General features: G+C 47.1%; 2 protein-coding genes across 8 annotated transcripts in view; one reads left to right on the plus strand and one right to left on the minus strand.

The window, feature by feature from the left end:
* Nucleotides 1-11,798, minus strand: part of ELAPOR1 (endosome-lysosome associated apoptosis and autophagy regulator 1) — a 42,972-nt gene extending 31,174 nt beyond the window's left edge. For 4 of the 6 annotated variants that reach the window (XM_084866946.1, XM_084866947.1, XM_084866945.1 and 1 more), the window contains exon 1: nucleotides 11,453-11,696. In XM_084866946.1, coding sequence (XP_084723072.1) covers nucleotides 11,453-11,605 — 153 coding nt within the window. In that variant the 5' untranslated portion in view covers nucleotides 11,606-11,696. Of the gene's footprint in view, nucleotides 1-2,980; nucleotides 2,997-11,452 lie in introns of those variants that run through there. The other 2 variants (XM_084866949.1, XM_084866948.1) reach the window with 2 other exon arrangements.
* Nucleotides 11,799-12,236: 438 nt separating this feature from the next.
* CFAP276 (cilia and flagella associated protein 276) lies at nucleotides 12,237-16,976 on the plus strand. 2 transcript variants are annotated; one of them, XM_084866952.1, is made up of 5 exons: nucleotides 12,237-12,406; nucleotides 14,798-14,914; nucleotides 15,449-15,567; nucleotides 16,285-16,415; nucleotides 16,795-16,976. In XM_084866952.1, exons 1-5 carry the CDS (start codon nucleotides 12,350-12,352, stop codon nucleotides 16,863-16,865), a joined length of 495 nt encoding a protein of 164 aa, XP_084723078.1. In that variant the 5' UTR covers nucleotides 12,237-12,349; the 3' UTR covers nucleotides 16,866-16,976. The 2 variants fall into 2 exon arrangements, with proteins under 2 accessions (XP_084723078.1, XP_084723077.1); XM_084866951.1 differs by lacking the exon at nucleotides 12,237-12,406 and adding an exon at nucleotides 12,627-12,808.
* The last annotated feature ends 1,875 nt before the right edge of the window (nucleotides 16,977-18,851 follow it).

Below are 18,851 nucleotides of genomic sequence, written 5' to 3' on the forward strand. Positions count from 1 at the left end.
GACTCAGATGTAAACCCTCTGCCTGGAAAGCACCTGACCCAGACAAGAGCAGGTCCCATTCAACAGGCCTGTCTGTTAAGGAGAGGCTGGCCCTTTGCTGGGAGGGAGGAATGAGCTAGGAGACTTAACACAGAACATGGGAAACCATGGACAAGTGTCAGAATTTGAACGTTAGACTTTCTCTTAGGCCCAGCCCTAGCTGGATGGTTTCCCGGTCTACTGTTCTTTATTGTTGTCATCGTTTTGCTTCTGGTGTGCATGGTGGGTGTTTGTTTTGGTTGAGGCTCAGGGCATCATGGCCTTGCTTTGTCCCCTGTGAAGAGTAGGATGGAAGGCACAGGACTTTTCTGTTGTTCTCCAGCAGGTCGGATGGGGGCGCACAGTAGGCCTTCTCCCTCTCTCCCACCCTCTTTAGGACTGCCTACTGAGCAGCAGGGTTTCCTGAGTCCCTCAGCCTAGCCATGGCAGCTCCAGAGCTCTGGTGCCTGAACCTACATCTGTCAGATCATCACAACTGCCTGGAGAACAGGTGAAAAACACAGTCCCGGCTCTGCCTCCAAGATTCTGCTTCTCCTCTAGATCTTTTTCTGTTTCCTCCTCCTTCAAAACTCTCTCTTCTACCAAGACCGGTTTGGCTCAGTGGATAGAGCGTTGGCTGGGGGGTCCCGGGTTCGATTCCGGTCAAGGGCATGTGCCTTGGTTGCGGGCCCATCCCCAGTGGGGGGGTGTGCAGGAGGTAGCTGATCGATGATTCTCTCTCATCAATGTTTCTAGTTCTCTATCCCTCTCTCTTCCTCTCTGTGAAAAATCAATAAAATATATTTCAAAACAAAAAAACAACAACAACTCTCTCTTCTAAGCCTCAGAATTTCAGTATTTATCTCATAAACCAGTCTCCCACAAATCAGGGTTCCTAATCTACAGGCCTTGGACCACTTCCTGCACACAACCCCATGCAGAATTTAGGTGTGTGGGGGAAAAGAATTTTAGGTATGTGCATTTTTCTGGGCAAAGGGTCTGCAGTTTTCATCAGTGTCTCAGGAGTCAGTTACCCACCTTCCTTCAGAAAAACATTAAACTCTGTCACAAAGTAATTTAAAAATAGCTTACTGTTTTACCAGCCAAAGGCTCTTCACTTTAAAAAAAAAAAAAAAAAAAAATATATATATATATATATATATATATATATATATATATATAGTATTGATTTTTTACAGAGAGGAAGGGAGAGGGATAGAGAGTTAGAAACATCAATGAGAGAGAAACATCCATCAGCTGTCTCCAGCACACCTCCCACTAGGGATGTGCCCTCAACCAAGGTACATGCCCTTGACCGGAACCAAACCTGGGACCCTTCAGTCCGCAGGCCGACACTCTATCCACTGAGCCAAACTGGTTAGGGTAAGGCTGTTCACTTTTTAACAGGGGCCTGGAATACTTTAATGCAAGGATTATCAAATTGTGCTTCTGAGGCCTGAAGTTTAGAAAGTTAATCCCTTCCATGGGTGGTGAGGAAGGTGAGGATTCCCCCCTCTTTTAATGGAGCAACATTGTTTTTTGTTTAAACCAAAAGTTTCACAGGCACAAAGTTGAACACCGCAGTCTTAAGAACAAATCGCTCTAAAGTGGCATTGTAGGCGCTGAGGCAGACTCAGGGTGAAGGATGCCTTTGGCCTTCACCTCACCAATCATTTGCTTTACCCATAAGCAACACTGCCTCTCCCCGGAGCAGGCACCAGACCCAGCACAACCAAAGCAAACAGACCTCAAGCAGGCGCGCCCCTGCTGATGGTCCTCAGTCTGGGGGTTGCCTAGCAACACCGTGCCAGGAGCCCAGGGCTCCTGGTCTGAAGGAGTGTCGGGGAGCCCGGCCTCACATCACCCTTTTTTTCAACATTTGCTAATCTACTCTGGGTTTCCAGCTCCCATTTTGATCAAAAACAGCAGGGACGGTGCTTGGTCAGCCCGACAAGGCCTGCCCCTCTGGTTTGGACGTGGACCCGTAACACAAAGCAGAGTCTGGGTCTCAGCACCCAGCTGAGGCCATCCGTGTCACCATGCTCTGGGCCAGCCTGTCGGTAACTTGAGCTGCCTGTCCCTCTGGGGCTCAGCCTTGGCCTGGGGGCTCCTGGAAGACCCTGACAGGCTAATGATCACAGCCATTTGTGAGCACATGTGACCATCTGTGCCCCCCCCCCCCCCCCAGTATTTTCCCCTTCAACCCTCACAACCCTTCCTGTAGGATCCCTACTGCACAACCTCCCAGTTTAAAACTGGAATCTGCTCCCCTCTGTCCCAGTGACCCCGACATCCTCAATGACTTTTTTCCATAGCGCTTACCACCTACGACACACGTTAGCACGCAGTTACTCATTACGTGTGTCACTGATTTCTGACCGGAGGTAAGCTCCGTGAGAACAGGAGCTTTGTTTTTCTTCACTGCGGCAGCCCAAGAGCCCAGAGCACTGCCTGACACCTAGCAGATATCAGTAAGGAGTTGTGAGTGACTGCATGGCGGGGCACCAGTCTAGAGCAGCTCTGGAGCTATGCCAGGGGCTCTGGATTAGAGCAAAGATCTGGGCTCTCCTCTGTCCTGCCACCCCAAAACTGCGCGATCATGGACTAGTTATTCAATCTCCCCATGCTTGGTTCCCTCGCCCATAAAATGGGGATGCTAACACTCTGCTAAGAAGATTAGATAGATTACCCCAAAAAAACAACTAACTGATATCAACCTTTTGGGACAAGAGGAGATCATGTTCAGGAAAGCTTTGTAAACTGGTTTAAAAAAATAGCATCCAGCTACTGCTAGGACCCTGCCCTGGGACGGCTCACGGTGGATGCCGAGGCCTTCTCTCCTCTCTCTGGCAACAGGGCTGGGATGAGGGAGCCTGGTGACTCTCTGGCCTAACAGCCATGGTGACAGCGGCAGTGAGACCCTCCCCAGTCCCCCTGTTGTTTACTGCCTGCCCTGACTCACCCTCCTCTCTGGTGCGTCTTCTCATGCATATGAAACAACATCTGTCCTTTCCCCTCTTCCTCTCCCCTAGCAACTCCCCCAGAGCTAATCTCTCCGAAACAGGCTGGCCGCTGACATTGGTGACACCAGGAGCTGGCCAGTCCGTCAGGGGCAGAGGGCTTTTCAGTGCAGCTTGTAAATATCCCGAGGCTCGAAATGGCTTTGTCGCTAGGAAACAAAAGGTCCCTTTATAAATCCCAATGCCTTTCTGATAGGTGAGAGATGGCACACACAGCTGTCCACGAGGCACAGCTTTATGATATTATATTTCAGAAATGTACTTCTCTTGTTTTGTTTTAATGAGATCAAAATGTTCCATTAAAGTTTTCCACCCGAGCTTTTTAATCATACATGAAACAAACAGATCAACTAGGTCCTGGCCTATGCAACACTCTCCAAGGACAGCTAGCGTTTTGATGTGCTAGACTAGGTGCTCGTGATGGAGACCATGAACCTGGCGGACAGACTCCCTGCCTTTGCTACCTCCTCTCCTCCAAGCCTCTCTCCAGGCTGCAGCCAGAATGACCCAGCTGCGCTGCAAGCAGAACGTACCACTGCCCCGCTGGTGCCCTCAGAGCCAGCACCGGCCTCCCTGCAAAGTTTACAAGGAAGGCCCTTCACCCCCTGGCCCCTGCTTATTTCTCCACGTGGGTCTCTCTCTATTCCGACTCTATGCCCACCCCACCCCCACCATAACACTTTGAGATGTTGCCCACTTTACGTCAAAGTAATTCAGCTAAAAGCATTGCCTGGGTATGTGGTGAGGGGATACAAATCTGATCAAGGCAACCCTAGCATACACAGGGACCGCTGTAAGCTGTAGAGGTTGCGCACTGCCAGTTCCCGGGCATGCTAGTCACCTGTGGTACGCAAGGTACTATCCTGAGAGAGACACACCATAGAAGGAGAATGCTGCAGATGTATGCATGAGCACGGCACCCGGTAGAAAGCGACAGTGAGAAATAACATGCTTTAAGAAGTTTTAAAAGAAGCTACTTAATGCCTCCTAGTTTTTTTGTTTTGTTTTTCTTTTGCCTCTAGTTCATATTTATAATCTGGCTTAAAATTCAACTCCTCCAATCCCGATCTGAATAATTAAAATTAATTTAAAGGAACTCCTCATAACTTGTCTGCTATACTTTGATTTTGTGGGCATAGCATGGGCGAAGAGTGGAGAGTTTCATCCTGGCTAGGAGGAGGGGGAAGCAGCTAATAAGGATTTAGAACAAGAATGATGGATAGGACCCAGCTGGTGTGGCTCAGTTATTGAGCATCAAACTCTGGGCCAGGAGGTCATGGTTCAATTCCTGGTCGGGGCACATACTCGGGTTGCAGGCTCAATCCCATTGTGGAGCGTGTGGTCCTCTCTCATCATTGATGTTTCTCTCTCTCCCTCTCCCTTCCCCTCTGAAATCAATAAAAATATAGATTAAAAAAAGAGTAATGTATAAGGATTATTTAATGTTGTTTACTGTAGGAATAGCTTCCAGAAATGCTCTGAGGTCTCTTGGGAGCTTTAGTTGGGGTCCTTCTTGAAACAGGTGGAGTTCTTCAGCTATGGACCAAGCAAGAATTGTGTGTGTGTATGTGCACGCATGCGTGAGCATTACTTACTGACTTAAGATTTGAAAGGACTGATAGCATAAGAAAAGGTGAAAGCATAAGCATAAGCATAAGGGCAGTGGGGTGGGGGGAGAGAACCAAAGTTAAGGGGAAGTAAAATTGGTGCGATTGGTGCAAAGAAGAAATTGGATAATATGGATAATATACTTTATATTTGATCAAGAAATTGCCCTTTCTAGGAACATAACTTAAGGAGTTAACAGAATGACAATTGAGCAGGTGTTTATAAGGATATGTGTAAAGGCATTCATTTCAGTATGTGTCTACTAATGAAACTTAGAAGCTATCTGAATTGGTTGGTTAAATAATTTACATACATGCTACAAAACCCTGTGCAGCCTTGAAAATGATGGAGGAGACCTGTATTTATTAACAGGTAGAGGTGTCCTCTGCATGTTACAGAATGAAAAAAATATGAAACACATGTAATATGATCCCATTTATGGAAAATTATGTGGTTGTATCTATACATATACATATATAATAACAGAAAGTCTGTAAGTATAGGAAGATGTAGCAAAATATTTACAGTGATTTTAACCAGTTATGAAATTTTAGTAAGTTTTGTCGGGTATTTTTTTTTTTCATATATATTTTTTGTTTTTAAAATGAGAATCTATCATTGTTATAAAAACAAAAACAAAAAACCCATTTAAAAATAGTATTCAATAGGTCAAAATGTAGCAATCTGTAGGTCAGTCCCATTCCAAAATCAATACTTTGTATGCTTTGCCTTGAGCATGATATTTCTATACTGGGCTCCATTTTCTTGCTGTATTCCTGAAGCAATGATCTATACCAGCAGATAGTGATGCAAAATTCTAAGCTGTTCTCTTTCCAGCAATATGCTGAAACTAGTATTGTGATACACTGTAAATTAGTTCTCATTATAATCATCTCTCATCAGATCTTTTACTTTTTCTGTCACAGCACTTAGCCAAGTTTATAACTGTAAATCCGTATTTGTATCAATTCTGCTTTTCACAGGGGTATACTGTAAAAATGGCAACAAAGTCTTCCCATCCCTATCTGTGACTAGCCCCTTTAAATGTGACTGCAGGCCCTCCCATCAAGAAATGGAGTCTATTTCATGGCATGACCATGTGACTTACTTTGACCAATAGGACATTAGCAAACATGATACAAGCAGAGTATTGAAAAGAGCTTTCCCATTGGGGCTAAATGAGTCTAAGCTGATGCAGAATGAGGAGCCACCTGGAAGAGAACCCAGGGACCCCAGCCAGCTATCACACATGTGAGCAAGGCCATGCTGGATTACGTCATTTGTAGTCGACCTACTAGCTGACCACAGTCACATAAGGCGGCCCAGCACAGATCAGCCAAGCTGCCCCAGACCCGAAGAACCACCCCTTTGACCTACAGAATTGTGGGCTAAAAATAGTTGTTTTGAGCCACCAAGTCTTGTGGTGGTTTGTTACTCAGCAAACGCTAGCTGATGCAGATTACCTTTTTTTATTGAAAGTTTATTTTGGGGCAGAGAGGCCACATCTACTTAATTAAGAATGCAAGATTCTGTAGCTAACAATCTTCTTTAAAGTAAGGAGTACACAGGCAAGGAAGACCTCTGCTATTGGACAATCAGAATAGGAACAAGATCTATATTGGCAGAAATTATCTAAATTCCATAGGGTTAGACAGTCTCTGGTAATGTCCCTTTCTCAGAAGTTAGTTCCTCCAGTGTCTAGGCAGCATAAAGTCCCTCATTTTAGGATCCATCCTGACTGTAAATGGAAACTCTAAAAGGTAACTGAAGCCCAGCCAGTATGGCTCAGTGGTTGAGCATCAACTCATGAACCAGGTCATGTTTCAATTCCAAGTCAGGTCTCATACCTGGGTTGCAGGGTCGATCCCCAATGTGGGGCATGTAGGAGGCAGCTGATCAATTATTCTCTCTCATCATTGATGTTTCTGTCTCTCTCTCCATTGCCCTTCCTCTCTGACATCAATAAAAACATTAAAAAATAAATAAATGAAAGGTAACTGAATCCACCAAGTCTGGATATGGGGTTAGATGGCCCAGAGGGCATTTCCCTGAGAGCCATTACCATGTCCTCAGCTGCACTAGCCACGTTTCAAGTGCTAGCAGCCACAGGTGGCTGAGGGCAACCACACCCGAACAGCACAATTCAGGACTCTTGATGTCTCCTTCATCTCCTTCGTCTCTTTAGCAAATTCCACCAACCTTTTCCTCCAAATATCTTTCACCATCTACTCTTTGTTCCTTTCCAATTCAACCAACTTTTTACCACCATTAAATTTTTAATTTTTTACCACTGTAAGATCATGTAAATTATACTCCTACTAAAAATTGAATTCTAACAGCCAACATTTACTGAGTATTTACCACGCACCAGGAACTATTCTAAGCAATATACATGTGTTAATTCATTTAATGGTTATAGTATAATCATAAGTGAACTCTATTAATATACCCATTTTAATAATGAAGAAACTGTGGCAGGAGGAGATTAAATAAATTTCCCAAGGTCATAGTAACCGAGTGGAAGAGCTAGAAATTGAACTGAACTAGTTTTATCCAGATCCCACACTGTACCACTATTCTGTTTTTCTCTCACAAATATAACCATAAAAATGATAGAAAAAAAAATAATTAAAAAAAAAAATGATAGAGTGGCCCTGTCCAGGTGGCTCAGTTAGTTGGAGTGTTGTCCCAAGCACCAAAAGGTTGTGGGTTTGATTCCCAGTCAGGGTACAAACCTAGGTTTTAGGTTCCATCCCCAATGAGGGTACATATAGGAGGCAACCGATCAATGTTTCTCTCCCCATCTCTCTCTCTTAAAAAAAAAAAAGTCTATGATAATTCATTTTTTAAAAAAAATTTCTAGATAAGATTATAGGTGATTTTTACTATCTTCTTTTTATTTACCTATATTTTCCAATTTTTCTGCAAATGAAAGCTGTCACTTTGGTTATTTAAAAAAATTTTTTTAAGTAAAGTCAGATAATTATCAGAGTTTTATTATACTCTTATACATTGAACCAAGAGAATAGACAAAATGCCTCCTTAAATGCCTTCAGAACTCAAGAAGCTGTTCTTCTTTAGCCCTGTTGGTAGTAAACAAAAACATCCCATCTTGCCAATTGGAGTAAGTTCTTCATGACAATTGGAGATTTTTAATTTTCTCTCTTCACCAAATATGGCAGGATGTCTTAAACATCCAACCTTGATGGTTCCCGAGGAGTCTGCTCTCAGCCTCCGGCCTGCCTCAGCCGTGTTTACTTCGTGCTCATGCTAACCCACTCTCAGCAGGACTCTCCACTTCGTTCTGACCCTCCAACCTTGATTTCTGGTGGACCCCCTACCCACTCCACATTCCAGCCACCTGGTATTCTTGCAGTTCTCAGGCTCTTGTATACACTGAGTGGCCAGATTATTATGATCTCTGAACGCATAATAATCTGGCCCAATGCATGAATTCATGCATGGGTGGAGTCCGGCCAGCCTGACCAGGGGGAGGGGACATGGGTGGTTGGCCGGCCTGCCTGTTGGTCGAACTCCTGGTTAAGGGGACAATTTGCATATTAGCCATTTATTATATAGGATATACACTGAGTGGCCATATTATTATGTGTTCAGAGATCACAATAATCTGGCCACTCAGTGCATTTCCTACCTGTGGACCTTTCCTCAGGTTCCTCCTTCTGTCTAGAAAGCATCTTTCCTCCATCTCTACCCTTTGAAATTCCAGATTATTCCAGGTCAAGTACCAGCTGCTTAAATAAGTCTTCTTTTCCTATCAACCTCTATCGTGCCACTCCTGCATTGTTTGCCATCAGTTAACCTTATCTCGTCACTTGCATGTCATTATTTGCTTATTTATCTTTTCTTCCTACCATTATTTCTTATGCACCTATGGCATGTCAAGACTATGTGCTAGGCACTTAACATGTGTTATCTAATTTAATCCTCACAACAGCCTCTGAGATGGGTATTACCATCCCCATTTTACAGATTGGTAATCTTAGGCTGTCAGAAGTTGATTTACTTGCTCACCTAGCATCCTTACTAAGTGGGATCACTCAACCAATTTTATTCCAATCTACGTCTGCCGGATTCCTCAGACCTCCGGGCTTTTCCGTGTAGACTGGGAAGGCCATTTGGGGACAGTTAGCACTGGAGCCTCAGGACCAGGCAGATCTGTTAAAAGCCATGTTCTGCTTCTGGCATTTGATTTGGGTTCATAGCACTATAGGGAATGGTCGGCCCTTGAGCTCTCAATCAGCACTTAGCCTGGGCAACACAGGACTAAAGAAATGACTCATGAAGACAAACTCCATTCAGGATGTTTAGCTCCACTGGTGGCCCTGATGAATGGAAAACTGTGGAAGGTATGCCAAGCCCCAGCTCAGGGTTAGAAATCTAGAACTTTCCTGTTGAAGGTAAGAAAAGCACGTGGGCCGCCAGCCAAACCTCTCTGTTCCCTGACAAGATCCAGAGCGATGCCTCAGGTTTCAGAAACAAGGCTGGAGCAGCACTGTTATCATTAGGGTCAGCCTTGGCCTGAGAGGAGTCCCAACACAGATTCTCAAAATTCACACGCAGATTCAGCACAGAGAAGGGCTGGTCTACCCTGCATTGGTTTTTCACCATTCTGGGTTGGAAGCCCCGAAACTAGTTGGGTCAGTTCGTATTGCCAAACGAGGACTGTTAGGCTAATGAGTTTATCCGCTTCCTTATTTTGGAGTTGAGGGTGTTCTGCCGCCACTGTTTGCTCAGGGAGTGCAAACAGGACCTGCCGACTCCCGTGACTAATGAGCCTGAGCCCTGAGCCACTTTCACTCCGGCCTGAGTGGGGATTGAACTGTAAAGCAGCTGACTGGGAAAGGGGGTTCGGTAACTCCAATGTGTGCTTTATTTACGTTTTCCTTTCAATCCTCAAAGCAATCCTTTCTGAGGTGGGTGTTACTGAAACACCCATTCTGCAGATCCAAAACCTGGGTGGGAAGTCACAGGCAGGGGCTGGAGCGCTGAAATATTGAGTCCCACAACTTTGCCCTAAGCTCGCTTTCTGTGGCAAGATCTTACGCTTAGACAAATGTCAATCATTCAAAAGGACTAAAGGCCAAATGTGTAACCCCAGTGAGAGTTCTCAAGCATCAGTATTCGTCCCTGCCTCCAAACCAGAATGATACAAAATGTTAAACCTCTTAAATGTCTGCAATTTGCACAGTTGGCAAGGATCTCAACAAGCAGTGGCAGTTGAACTGTAAGATTCTTACCTTCCACTCAGGAGACTCCCATGTTGGATTCTTAGGCAAGTGGGCTTGTTGGAACTGTTTAACTTAGCTGGTTCAAGACCGTAAGCCACCAAGGCCAGTAAGCCACAGTCACGGACAAAATCACCCCGCTGTATCTTAAACAGGAGAGAAGGTGGCTGGGTGGACATGGGATGGCCCAGGCTGGAAGTCCTTGGGATTGATAAACATTTTCAAAAATCCCACTCACTTGTGTCATATTCATCTGTACTCACACAGAAATGCTCTCCTCTCTCCCTCCTTATTTCTTCACGATCTGTTATGTTGTGTAGACTGTCTATAGTTAGAACATCATAAATACTATATTTCCATAGGTGGTGGGGTTGTGGTTGCTAACCAATTCATACTGATAACTTTTAAAAAAATGTTTCAACTTCTCTTCCTGATACGCCAAGGTTTGATCCCCGCTCAGAGCATATACAAGATGCAACCAATAAATGCATAAATAAGTGGAACAACAACAACAACAACATTTCAACTTCTCAGAACCTTAGCCAAGGGTGACATCTTGGATTATTTTTGCATAGATATATTATGAAGTCTTTCACATTTCTCAGAAATTAAGGGACGACTTTCCCAATGCAGTTCTTGTAAATATTTGTTGCTGCCTCTGCCATATGGTTAAAAAAAAAAAAAAAAGTTACTCAGAGCACAACCAAATATTGTTGTTTCAATATTATAGAAACGACTGGGTTTGGTTACTCCTTAACATTTTTTTGCACCTCTCCAAACGAATATTCAAAAGGCACCTTTGGCAGAAAGGCATTCACTACTTATTGTCTGAAATAGGTTGACAACATTTTGGAAGCACCTTGACGCATGACCTGTCAGGCGAGTCGGAGAAGGACAGTGGAGATTAGAGGAAAGTGAGATGTCACAGAACTCAGTCTGGCCACATTCGGGCCATGTGCAGCCAGGTGCACTAAGCCATGTGCAGGGGGAAGCAAAGCTACAAAGAGGCTCTGCCTCCAGCAGCCAGCAAGGTGACCGGGTGCCGGATAGGAGCGGGGAGAGGGGACGAGACCTGTGAGTGCCGCTCGCTCGCATGTCTCCGCTTTCCACACTCCCTCTGAGGCCACGGTAGAAGCCCAAGGACTCCCATCCGCTCCTTACCTGCGGCCTTCCTAACTTCCTCCCCACCCCTCTTCTCCCCTTGCCCACTTTCTATGTCGCCACTCAGTACATACATCATCTTTTATTCTCAACCACTTCTAAGGTCATTTCACCCCAGAAGAAAACAACTCAGGTCCTCTCCCCGTAATCCAGAGTCCGGAGCCCAGGAGCCCAGGTCCCAGATGGTGGACCTTTCTCCCCAGCTCCCTGCCCAGACTGTGAGCCCTCCAGTGGGCTGGCCTCTCCATCAGCCGGTCTGCTCCTCTTCCTTCCTCCCCCATCTTCACCCAAAAAAAACTAAACTCCGTGGCCTCTGAAACTGTGCCTAGGCCCCCAAGGTCTCCACCAGGGTCCAAGCTGTTTCTGACCAAAGTGGGGTCGGGTCCGGGATGACAGTACCTCTTTGCAGGCGTGGAGCTCCGGTTCGCCTCCCTGGGTCACCTGGAAGGCGGTCCCGACCCAGAGCAGCAGCCGCAGGAGCCGGAGCGTGCGTCGCCCCGCTCTTCCCCTGCCCCCGGCAGAGGGATGGAGGCTGCGCCCCGCATCAGCCATAGCGTCGTCCTGAGCTGGCGGCGGCCGGGACTCAGGTGCTGCGGCTGCGGCTCCCGCTGGCAGGAGGCGGAATAAAAGGGGAGGGAGGATCCTAGGGGGAGGATGAGAGGGGCTGGGCTCACTCCAGTCACCTCCGGGCCGCCACGCCAAAGCTGCCCATCCTTCCTCCTCCCTCCTTCCTCGTCTCCTCCTACCCACGTCGCCTTGTCAACCGCCTTCTCTTTCCCCCGCGCGTGTCGGGTAGGGACCGCGCGATGCGCCGCCGCTCACCTGCGGGTCGCCATGGCAGCCGTCGCAGCCGGCGCGCGCCGCGTGGAAGTGCGCGCGCGCCGGGGACCAGGGGCGAGTAAAGAACGCGGCGGAAGCATCTCCCAGCCGTCGCCACCGAGTTCAGGTTTCCCTCTGCCCTTCCGTGCACCATGAGCATCTCTGATTCTGCAGACGTGGCTGAGGACAAATACTGAGCCCGTTCCGAGTGGACAGCGCTAGGAAGGAGACCCTCTTCTAGAAGTGACAGAAGGTGTCACCTACTGCAAAGGCAGCCAGCCGCTCCGCATCCATCCCTCCACATCCGTCTGGGCCTTCACGGCCGGCTTGATGCGAAGCCTTGAGACTCATAATAGTTAAACCGGTTGAAGCAAAGAGTGTTTGCTTAAGGCGGTAGTTTTCCAAGCGCGACACGTGTGCTCTTCCGTCTCTGGGACATCCCCGTTCTCTTGCTGCTTTGAAAAATCCTTTTGTTAGATGCGAGGGAGAAGAGAATCTCTGGGTCATCTTTCAGGATTCCGTTTGCCAGCTGAGGTCTTTTTGCATTCATCCTGCGTGCCAGGAGGCCTCTGTTTCTCCACCTGAGGTTCAGGAGGGCAAATCCAGGGCTCCGGGGGGTAGGGTCAGGGGCTCTTTGCCTCTGTGTTCCCAGTAGCTCCCTCCCGAGGACCCTCCCACGTTGGACCGCCAGGTGGCGCCTTTCTTGATAGGCATTCACCTGTCATAGATGGTGGGGCAGTTGCCTGGCAACCGAAGGTGGGCCTTCCAAACAATTGGGACCCGCGAGCCTCTGCGTGCAGGGTTGTGTGCGATTGCGCCGGCCTCCCGCTCCTCCCAGGAGCTTCTCATTTTACCATGCCTCCCACCCGAGACCCTTTCCAGCAGCCTATGCTGAACAACGATGGTTCCCTCCCGGGGGAAGCCGGGGCTCCTAAGGTACTGGGGCTTCTTGCGCAGGCCTCGTGGGGCCGCTGGCACTCTTTCTGTCATGAGGGGGTACTTGAAGGACCCTGCTGAGGACCCGAGGTCCCGGACAAGTCGGTTTCCTGCCTGCCTCCATGCCCCCATGTTCGGGTCGGCTAACGTTTCAGGGGTGCTTTTGAGCAAAGAGAGGTAGAGCTCTAGACCAGAGGAACCAGGGGCTCTCCCGGAAGCACACTGGTGTAATGGGGCTGAAACAGGCCCAGGGGTCGCCCGCCCTTTGCATCTGTGGGAAGACGGTCCTCTAAGAGGCTGTGCAATACGGAGGGGGAGGAAGCCCTCTGAAAGCCACCGGGTCATGTGTCTTCACACCATCCCTGTTCCCTGGTTGATACTGGAACGTGTGTATGACCCTCTTTCTAATAGAAGTGGCCGCGATGTTTGAAGTGGTGCAAACTCAGGAGAATTCAATAGCCATTGTGGCTTACTAATACAATCAGAGAGCTTCTTTGGGTTTATTCATCATTTATTATTTACTCTATGCCGGGTACCACTAAACACTGAGGAGCTATAGATTAGCAGCTGTAGATATAGACGTATTAGGGATAGCACCCGCTCTAAAGAAACTATGCTTGCATAGTAGCATGTGTGTTGTGAGTTATACGGAGTATGTCAGGAGCTCTGGGAGCTAAAAGGGAAGCAGGTGAGTTTTGACATCAAAATATGAGTGAGCTGGGCCATGGGAGGGAGGAGGTGAAATGTGAGTTGGGAAGAAAGAAACAGGAGCCAGACATTGGTCACCAGCAAGACAAAGGAAGCGTGAGGTGCTCATACCCCTGAAAAGGGGAGAAAGAGTGACCTGTTTGGGGCCAAGGAGGTGGAGGAGCGGAGAGAGCAGAAGCTGGAGAGGGATCTCCCGGGGCTGGGTGTGCTGTGTACACCATGCCACTGAGCTAAGATTCCATCCTGGAGGTTCTGGGAATCACCTCAGGATTGTAAGCACTAGAGCGACACAGCGGATGGTGTTTCAGAAAGCACGGACTGCAGTGGATTGGACAGGGTGGGAGTGAGACAGGAGGGATCAGCTAGGAGGTAGGAGCCTCTAGAGAGGCAGCAACCTCCAGGAGGAAGAATAATGGGCCTAAGGCAGTGATGCAGGGGGTGGCAATAAGGTGCAGATAAGAGAGATGCAGAGGGCAGGACTGATGGGACTCTGTGGCTGACTGGATATGAGCCAGAGAGAGCGGATGAGTCTGGGTTCCTGAGGGCTTAATGGGTACCATTTACTGAATGAAGCATCCAGGGTAAGCTGGGTTGGGGAGATTCAGATCAATCATGTAGACGTCACTTTTGTGGTGCCTGTGGAACATGTAAGTGTGGTTGAGTGTCCTGGGTTGAAGATGTACATCTGTAAACCACAGTGCCCATCTGGTGGTTGGAGCCACGAGGAGGAATGAGCTCATCCAGCAAATGTGAGAGTAAGGGGAGCAGAAACGAAACACCCTGGGAATGCCGCACAGAGCTGAGAAGTAACAGTTCAAGACAGGAGGAAATTCGGAGAAGCCGGACCCACAGAGGATTGAGAGAACATTTCAGAGTCAGCATCATGGTGCCAGAAACTGCAGAGGTCAGATAAGATCAGGTCTGGAAAGGATCTACTCCACCTAGCCTCAAAAACCATTGATCACCAGCAAGAGTGGTTTCAGGGGGTGCTTGAGGCAGAGGCCAGGCTGAAAAGGGGATGGGGAGAGGGAGGAGGAAGAAGTAAAGATAGTAAATGTGACTCTTGAAGAGTCTGGCTCGGTAGACTCTTTTCTGTCAATTCTAAGATTGAAGACTTAGGAGGATCAAAAACCTGGGGCGTTTTGCCCGATATTGCTCCTCTCTTGACTGATGTTGCTCTGAGATTCAAATAGGATGAAGGGGTGGATGTCACTGAAGCTACCATAGCAGCAGGGACCTGTATCCAGGTAACCAGTTCCTTGGGCGGTTTTCCTTTTGCAGATCCTGACGCATAAGAACCCAGCTCACCTTGATCAGCAGCGGGGACCCTGGAATCGGCTCAACTCAGTTCCCACCATCACCTCCATTAGGCGGAATACTTTTTTTTTTGACTCTGAGGTACCTGCTATTGAAATACTATTTCTCTACGTCCAATTAGAACTCATTACTATCCTCTTTGAAAGGAAATCCGTCCCTGACTTCTTTAGTATCTTTCCTTTTGTCCTCAATCCAAGTTCCTACCAAATTGAAAACTAAATACCAATTTATCTGGGCTCTGGGAAGTCAGAGGCCTGCGTTCTGCTCTAGTCAGTTATCTGAAGCAAGTCATTTTCTCCCTGGACTTCTCACTCCTCCGATTAAAACAAAGATTGAATATAACCATGAACAAAGTTAAGGCCCGGTGAGCCCAAATTGGGGACAGTATAGTGATTTCCATGTCTACAGGGAGAGCTCACTACTCCTTGAGAGACAATTCCTTATTGACAAGAGTCACCATGTACAAGTTGGTGTAAGGAATTGGTAGCTCCAGGCCCAAAAGGGATTCACTCTGCCTATGGGGAAGAGTAGAGCCCAACAGAACTTGACTAGAGGAGGGCAGGGAAGAGAGTAAAGGTGGTGCATTAACCTTGGGGGGCTTAACTTCCTCTGTAGGTTATCCCCAAGGATAATCTGGATTTCCGCTTAGCTGCTTTGTACAACCACCACACGGGGGCGTTCAAGAACATAAATGAGGCCCTGATCCACAGGGAGACCTCTAAGGACATCCCCCGGTAAGTGGTGGAGGCAGGGCCTCCCCATCCCAAGGGTAATGCCATCCATTAAGTAAGGTTTATAAAGGCCACCTGGGAAATAGCTGCCAACAGGTACTTACCTTTTTCTATCTTGTTTCACTTAGCATAATGTCCTCCAGGTCCATCCATCCATGCAGTCCAAAAAATATAAACTTTTCTTCCTTTTTACGGCCGAGAACTATTCTATTTTGTGAATGTACCGTAGTTGTTTTATCCATTCATCTTCTGATGGACACAGGCTGCTTCCAAATCTTGGCTATTGTAAATAATGCTGCGGTGAAGATAGGGGAGCATTCTTTCGAATTAGTGTTTTGGGTTTCTTCAGACAAATTCCCAGAAGTGGAACTGCCGGGTGGTAAGACAGTTCTCTTTTTAACTTTTTGAGGTAACTCTCATACCGCTTTCCGCAGTGGCTGTGTCAGCCTACATTCCTACCAACAGTGTACAAGGGTTCCTTCCCTTTTCTCCACATCCTCACCAACACTTGTTTTTTTTTTTTCTGTATTTTTATTATCTGAAATGAACAGAGAACTTCCTGTTTTTATCTGTATAAACAAACAAAATCTTCGGTTCATTCCAGAATGTAAAAAGGGCCTTTGGCTGCTTTATTTTGGAGGTTGAATGTAATTCTTTCCCTCCGTACCTTTCTCCTGCTGGGCTTCCTTCTCCCCGTTCTTCCCCACACCCATCCTCTAGGATCAACAAAATCCAACCCCCTGGAGAACACTTACCCCCTCCCCCGCCACCGCCCATCACTTCCCGAGCTGACATCAGACAGTGGATCAGCCCTAAGCGGGAGTCCATCTACAGCATCCAGGGCTCCATAGGTAAGTGATAGTACATGTTCTAAATGGACCAGGACTCAGGGATGGAGGTGATGGGCTAGGAGGGAACACGGGGGGCGGGGGGGGGGGGGACTGAGGGTCTAGTAACAGCAGTGATTAAGTTGTCACATATCAGACACATCAGGGGACATGCGTGCTGACTATGGAATGAATTCCATTTTTCCGAGCCTCTAACTCAGCCTTAGGTCTAGGGGGCAAATTTCCAGCAGAAACCTGGTAGTGGAAGACCTATAGCTACTTCCTGTCTGTCTTCTATATGCCAGTTCCCCGGCTGTCATAAGAACCTTCTCTCTAGCCCCCGTAAGTGGATGGGTGGCTACAGGTTCCCAGTGAAATTCACAGCCCGCTCCCTTTTCTCCAGTGTCCCCTCACTCTGCAGCCACCAACGGAGGCTACTCCCGCAAGACGGACGGTGGCTTCTTCTCCACCTGATGCTGACAGGCCCCCGGATTGATTAATCGATGGGACAGCCTGCTGCCCACCTCCATTAAAAACATTTGTGCACTGTGAAGCCTGAAGTGTCTGTTACCCATAGAGTTGTCACTAGACTACTTTTTTTTTTTTTTAAATATATTTTATTGGTATTTTACAGAGAGGAAGAGAGAGGAATAGAGAGTTAGAAACATCGACGAGAGAGAATCATGGATCAGCTGCCTCCTGCACACCCCCTACTGGGGTTGCAACTGCAACCAAGGTACATGCCCTTGACCGGAATCAAACCTGGGACCTTTCAGTCTGCAGACCGATGCTCTACCCACTGAGCCAAACCAGTTTTGGCTCTACCATCTTCTTGTTGGGAGTCAGTTCCCTTGCCTGTGTATGTTTGTGCTGATATTTACCCCTAATCCTTATAAACATTGGTTCAAAAAAAATCTGGTGCTTGAGCCCTAACCAGTGTGGCTCAGTGGATAGAACATCAGCTGGGGACTCACGGGTCCCAGGTTTGATTCTGGTCAAGGGCATATGCCTGGTTTGCAAGCTCAATTCAACATGCAGGAGGCAACCAATCAATGATTCCCTCTCATCATTGCTGTTTTTCTCTCTCTCTCCCCCTCCTTTCCTTTCTGAAATCAATAAAAATATACTTTAAAAAATTTGGTGCTTGGGTTTGAAGCAACCTAAAAACAGTGCACTAATGTGGTCTCTAAAGTTACAAGTCACAGGAACCTGCTGTTAGATTGGGCAAGAAATGGCAGACCTAGACTATGCTACAGAAGTTTGGCATTGTCTTTTTTCTTTTCTTTTTTTTTTTTAATTGTTAGACTTTTAATGCATATTTTAAAGTGTTGCTCTGGAAAGTATGCATTATTTGTAACTAGAAAGGGATGTGGTCCCTTTTTTAAAAAAATATATTTTTTATTGATTTTACACAGAGAGGAATTGAGAGGGATAGAGAGTTAGAAACGTCAGAGACATCAACCAGCTCCCTCTTGCACAACCCCCACTGGGGATGCGCCCTAAACCAAGGTACGTACCCTTGACCGAATCGAACCTTGAACCTTTCAGTCCGCAGGCCGACACTCTATCCGCTGAGCCAAACCGGTTTCGGCTCTTTTCTTTTTTCTCTTTTTTTTTTTTTTAAAGGGGGGGGGTGCATTTTACAGTTTCCTTTCCTTGTGCTTTTATTTTTGGCATTGTTGAATAACAGATAGGAAAAGGCTTCTTCCTGATACTCAAGTGTATGGTCCTTAAAATACCACCAATCATAGCCTCTCTTCCACTATTTTTAAAAAGTGTTTACTGCTTTCAGAGAAAGGGCAGATTCCTGCACGCCCCCTACTGGGGATAGAGCAACTGGAGCATGTGCTCTGACCGAGAATCCAAGCGTGACCTCCTGGTGCTTGGGTCCATGCTCAACCACCTTGCCACACAGGCTGGGCACCTCTTCCACTATTGAGATCGTGTGCCAGTTATTTAGAATGGCTGAAAATGGTTAGTCACCTCATGCAGGTTGATACTGATCATCGAAAAATTGATTACTGTAATCCATGCAAGAGGCTTTTAGCCCTCCCTGGTTTGGCTCAGTGGATAGGGTTGGCCCTTGGACTGAAGGGTCCCAGGTTCGATTCTGGTCAAGAGCACATACCTCAGTTGCAGGCTTAATCATAGTGTGAGCAGGAGACAACCAATCGATGTGTACATATTGATATTTCTCTCCCTCCCTTCCATCTCCCCCCAAATCGTGGGGGAATATATATATATATTTCTAGCCCTGTCCGGTGGCTCAGCTAGCTGATCGGAACAGTTCCCTACATCAAAAGGTCTCAGGCTCCAAGTCAGGGCACATACTTAGATTGTGGGTTTCATCCTGGGTTGGGACACATACAGGAGGCAACTCATTGGTATTTTTCTCCCTTTCTCTCTCCAAATCATTAAAAAAAGATCCTCAAGTGAGGATATATTCTGGTTAAGTAAACC

This window comes from Pipistrellus hanaki (assembly GCF_964339955.1).
Source record: "Pipistrellus hanaki genome assembly, chromosome: 18".
Lineage (NCBI taxonomy): Eukaryota > Metazoa > Chordata > Mammalia > Chiroptera > Vespertilionidae > Pipistrellus > Pipistrellus hanaki.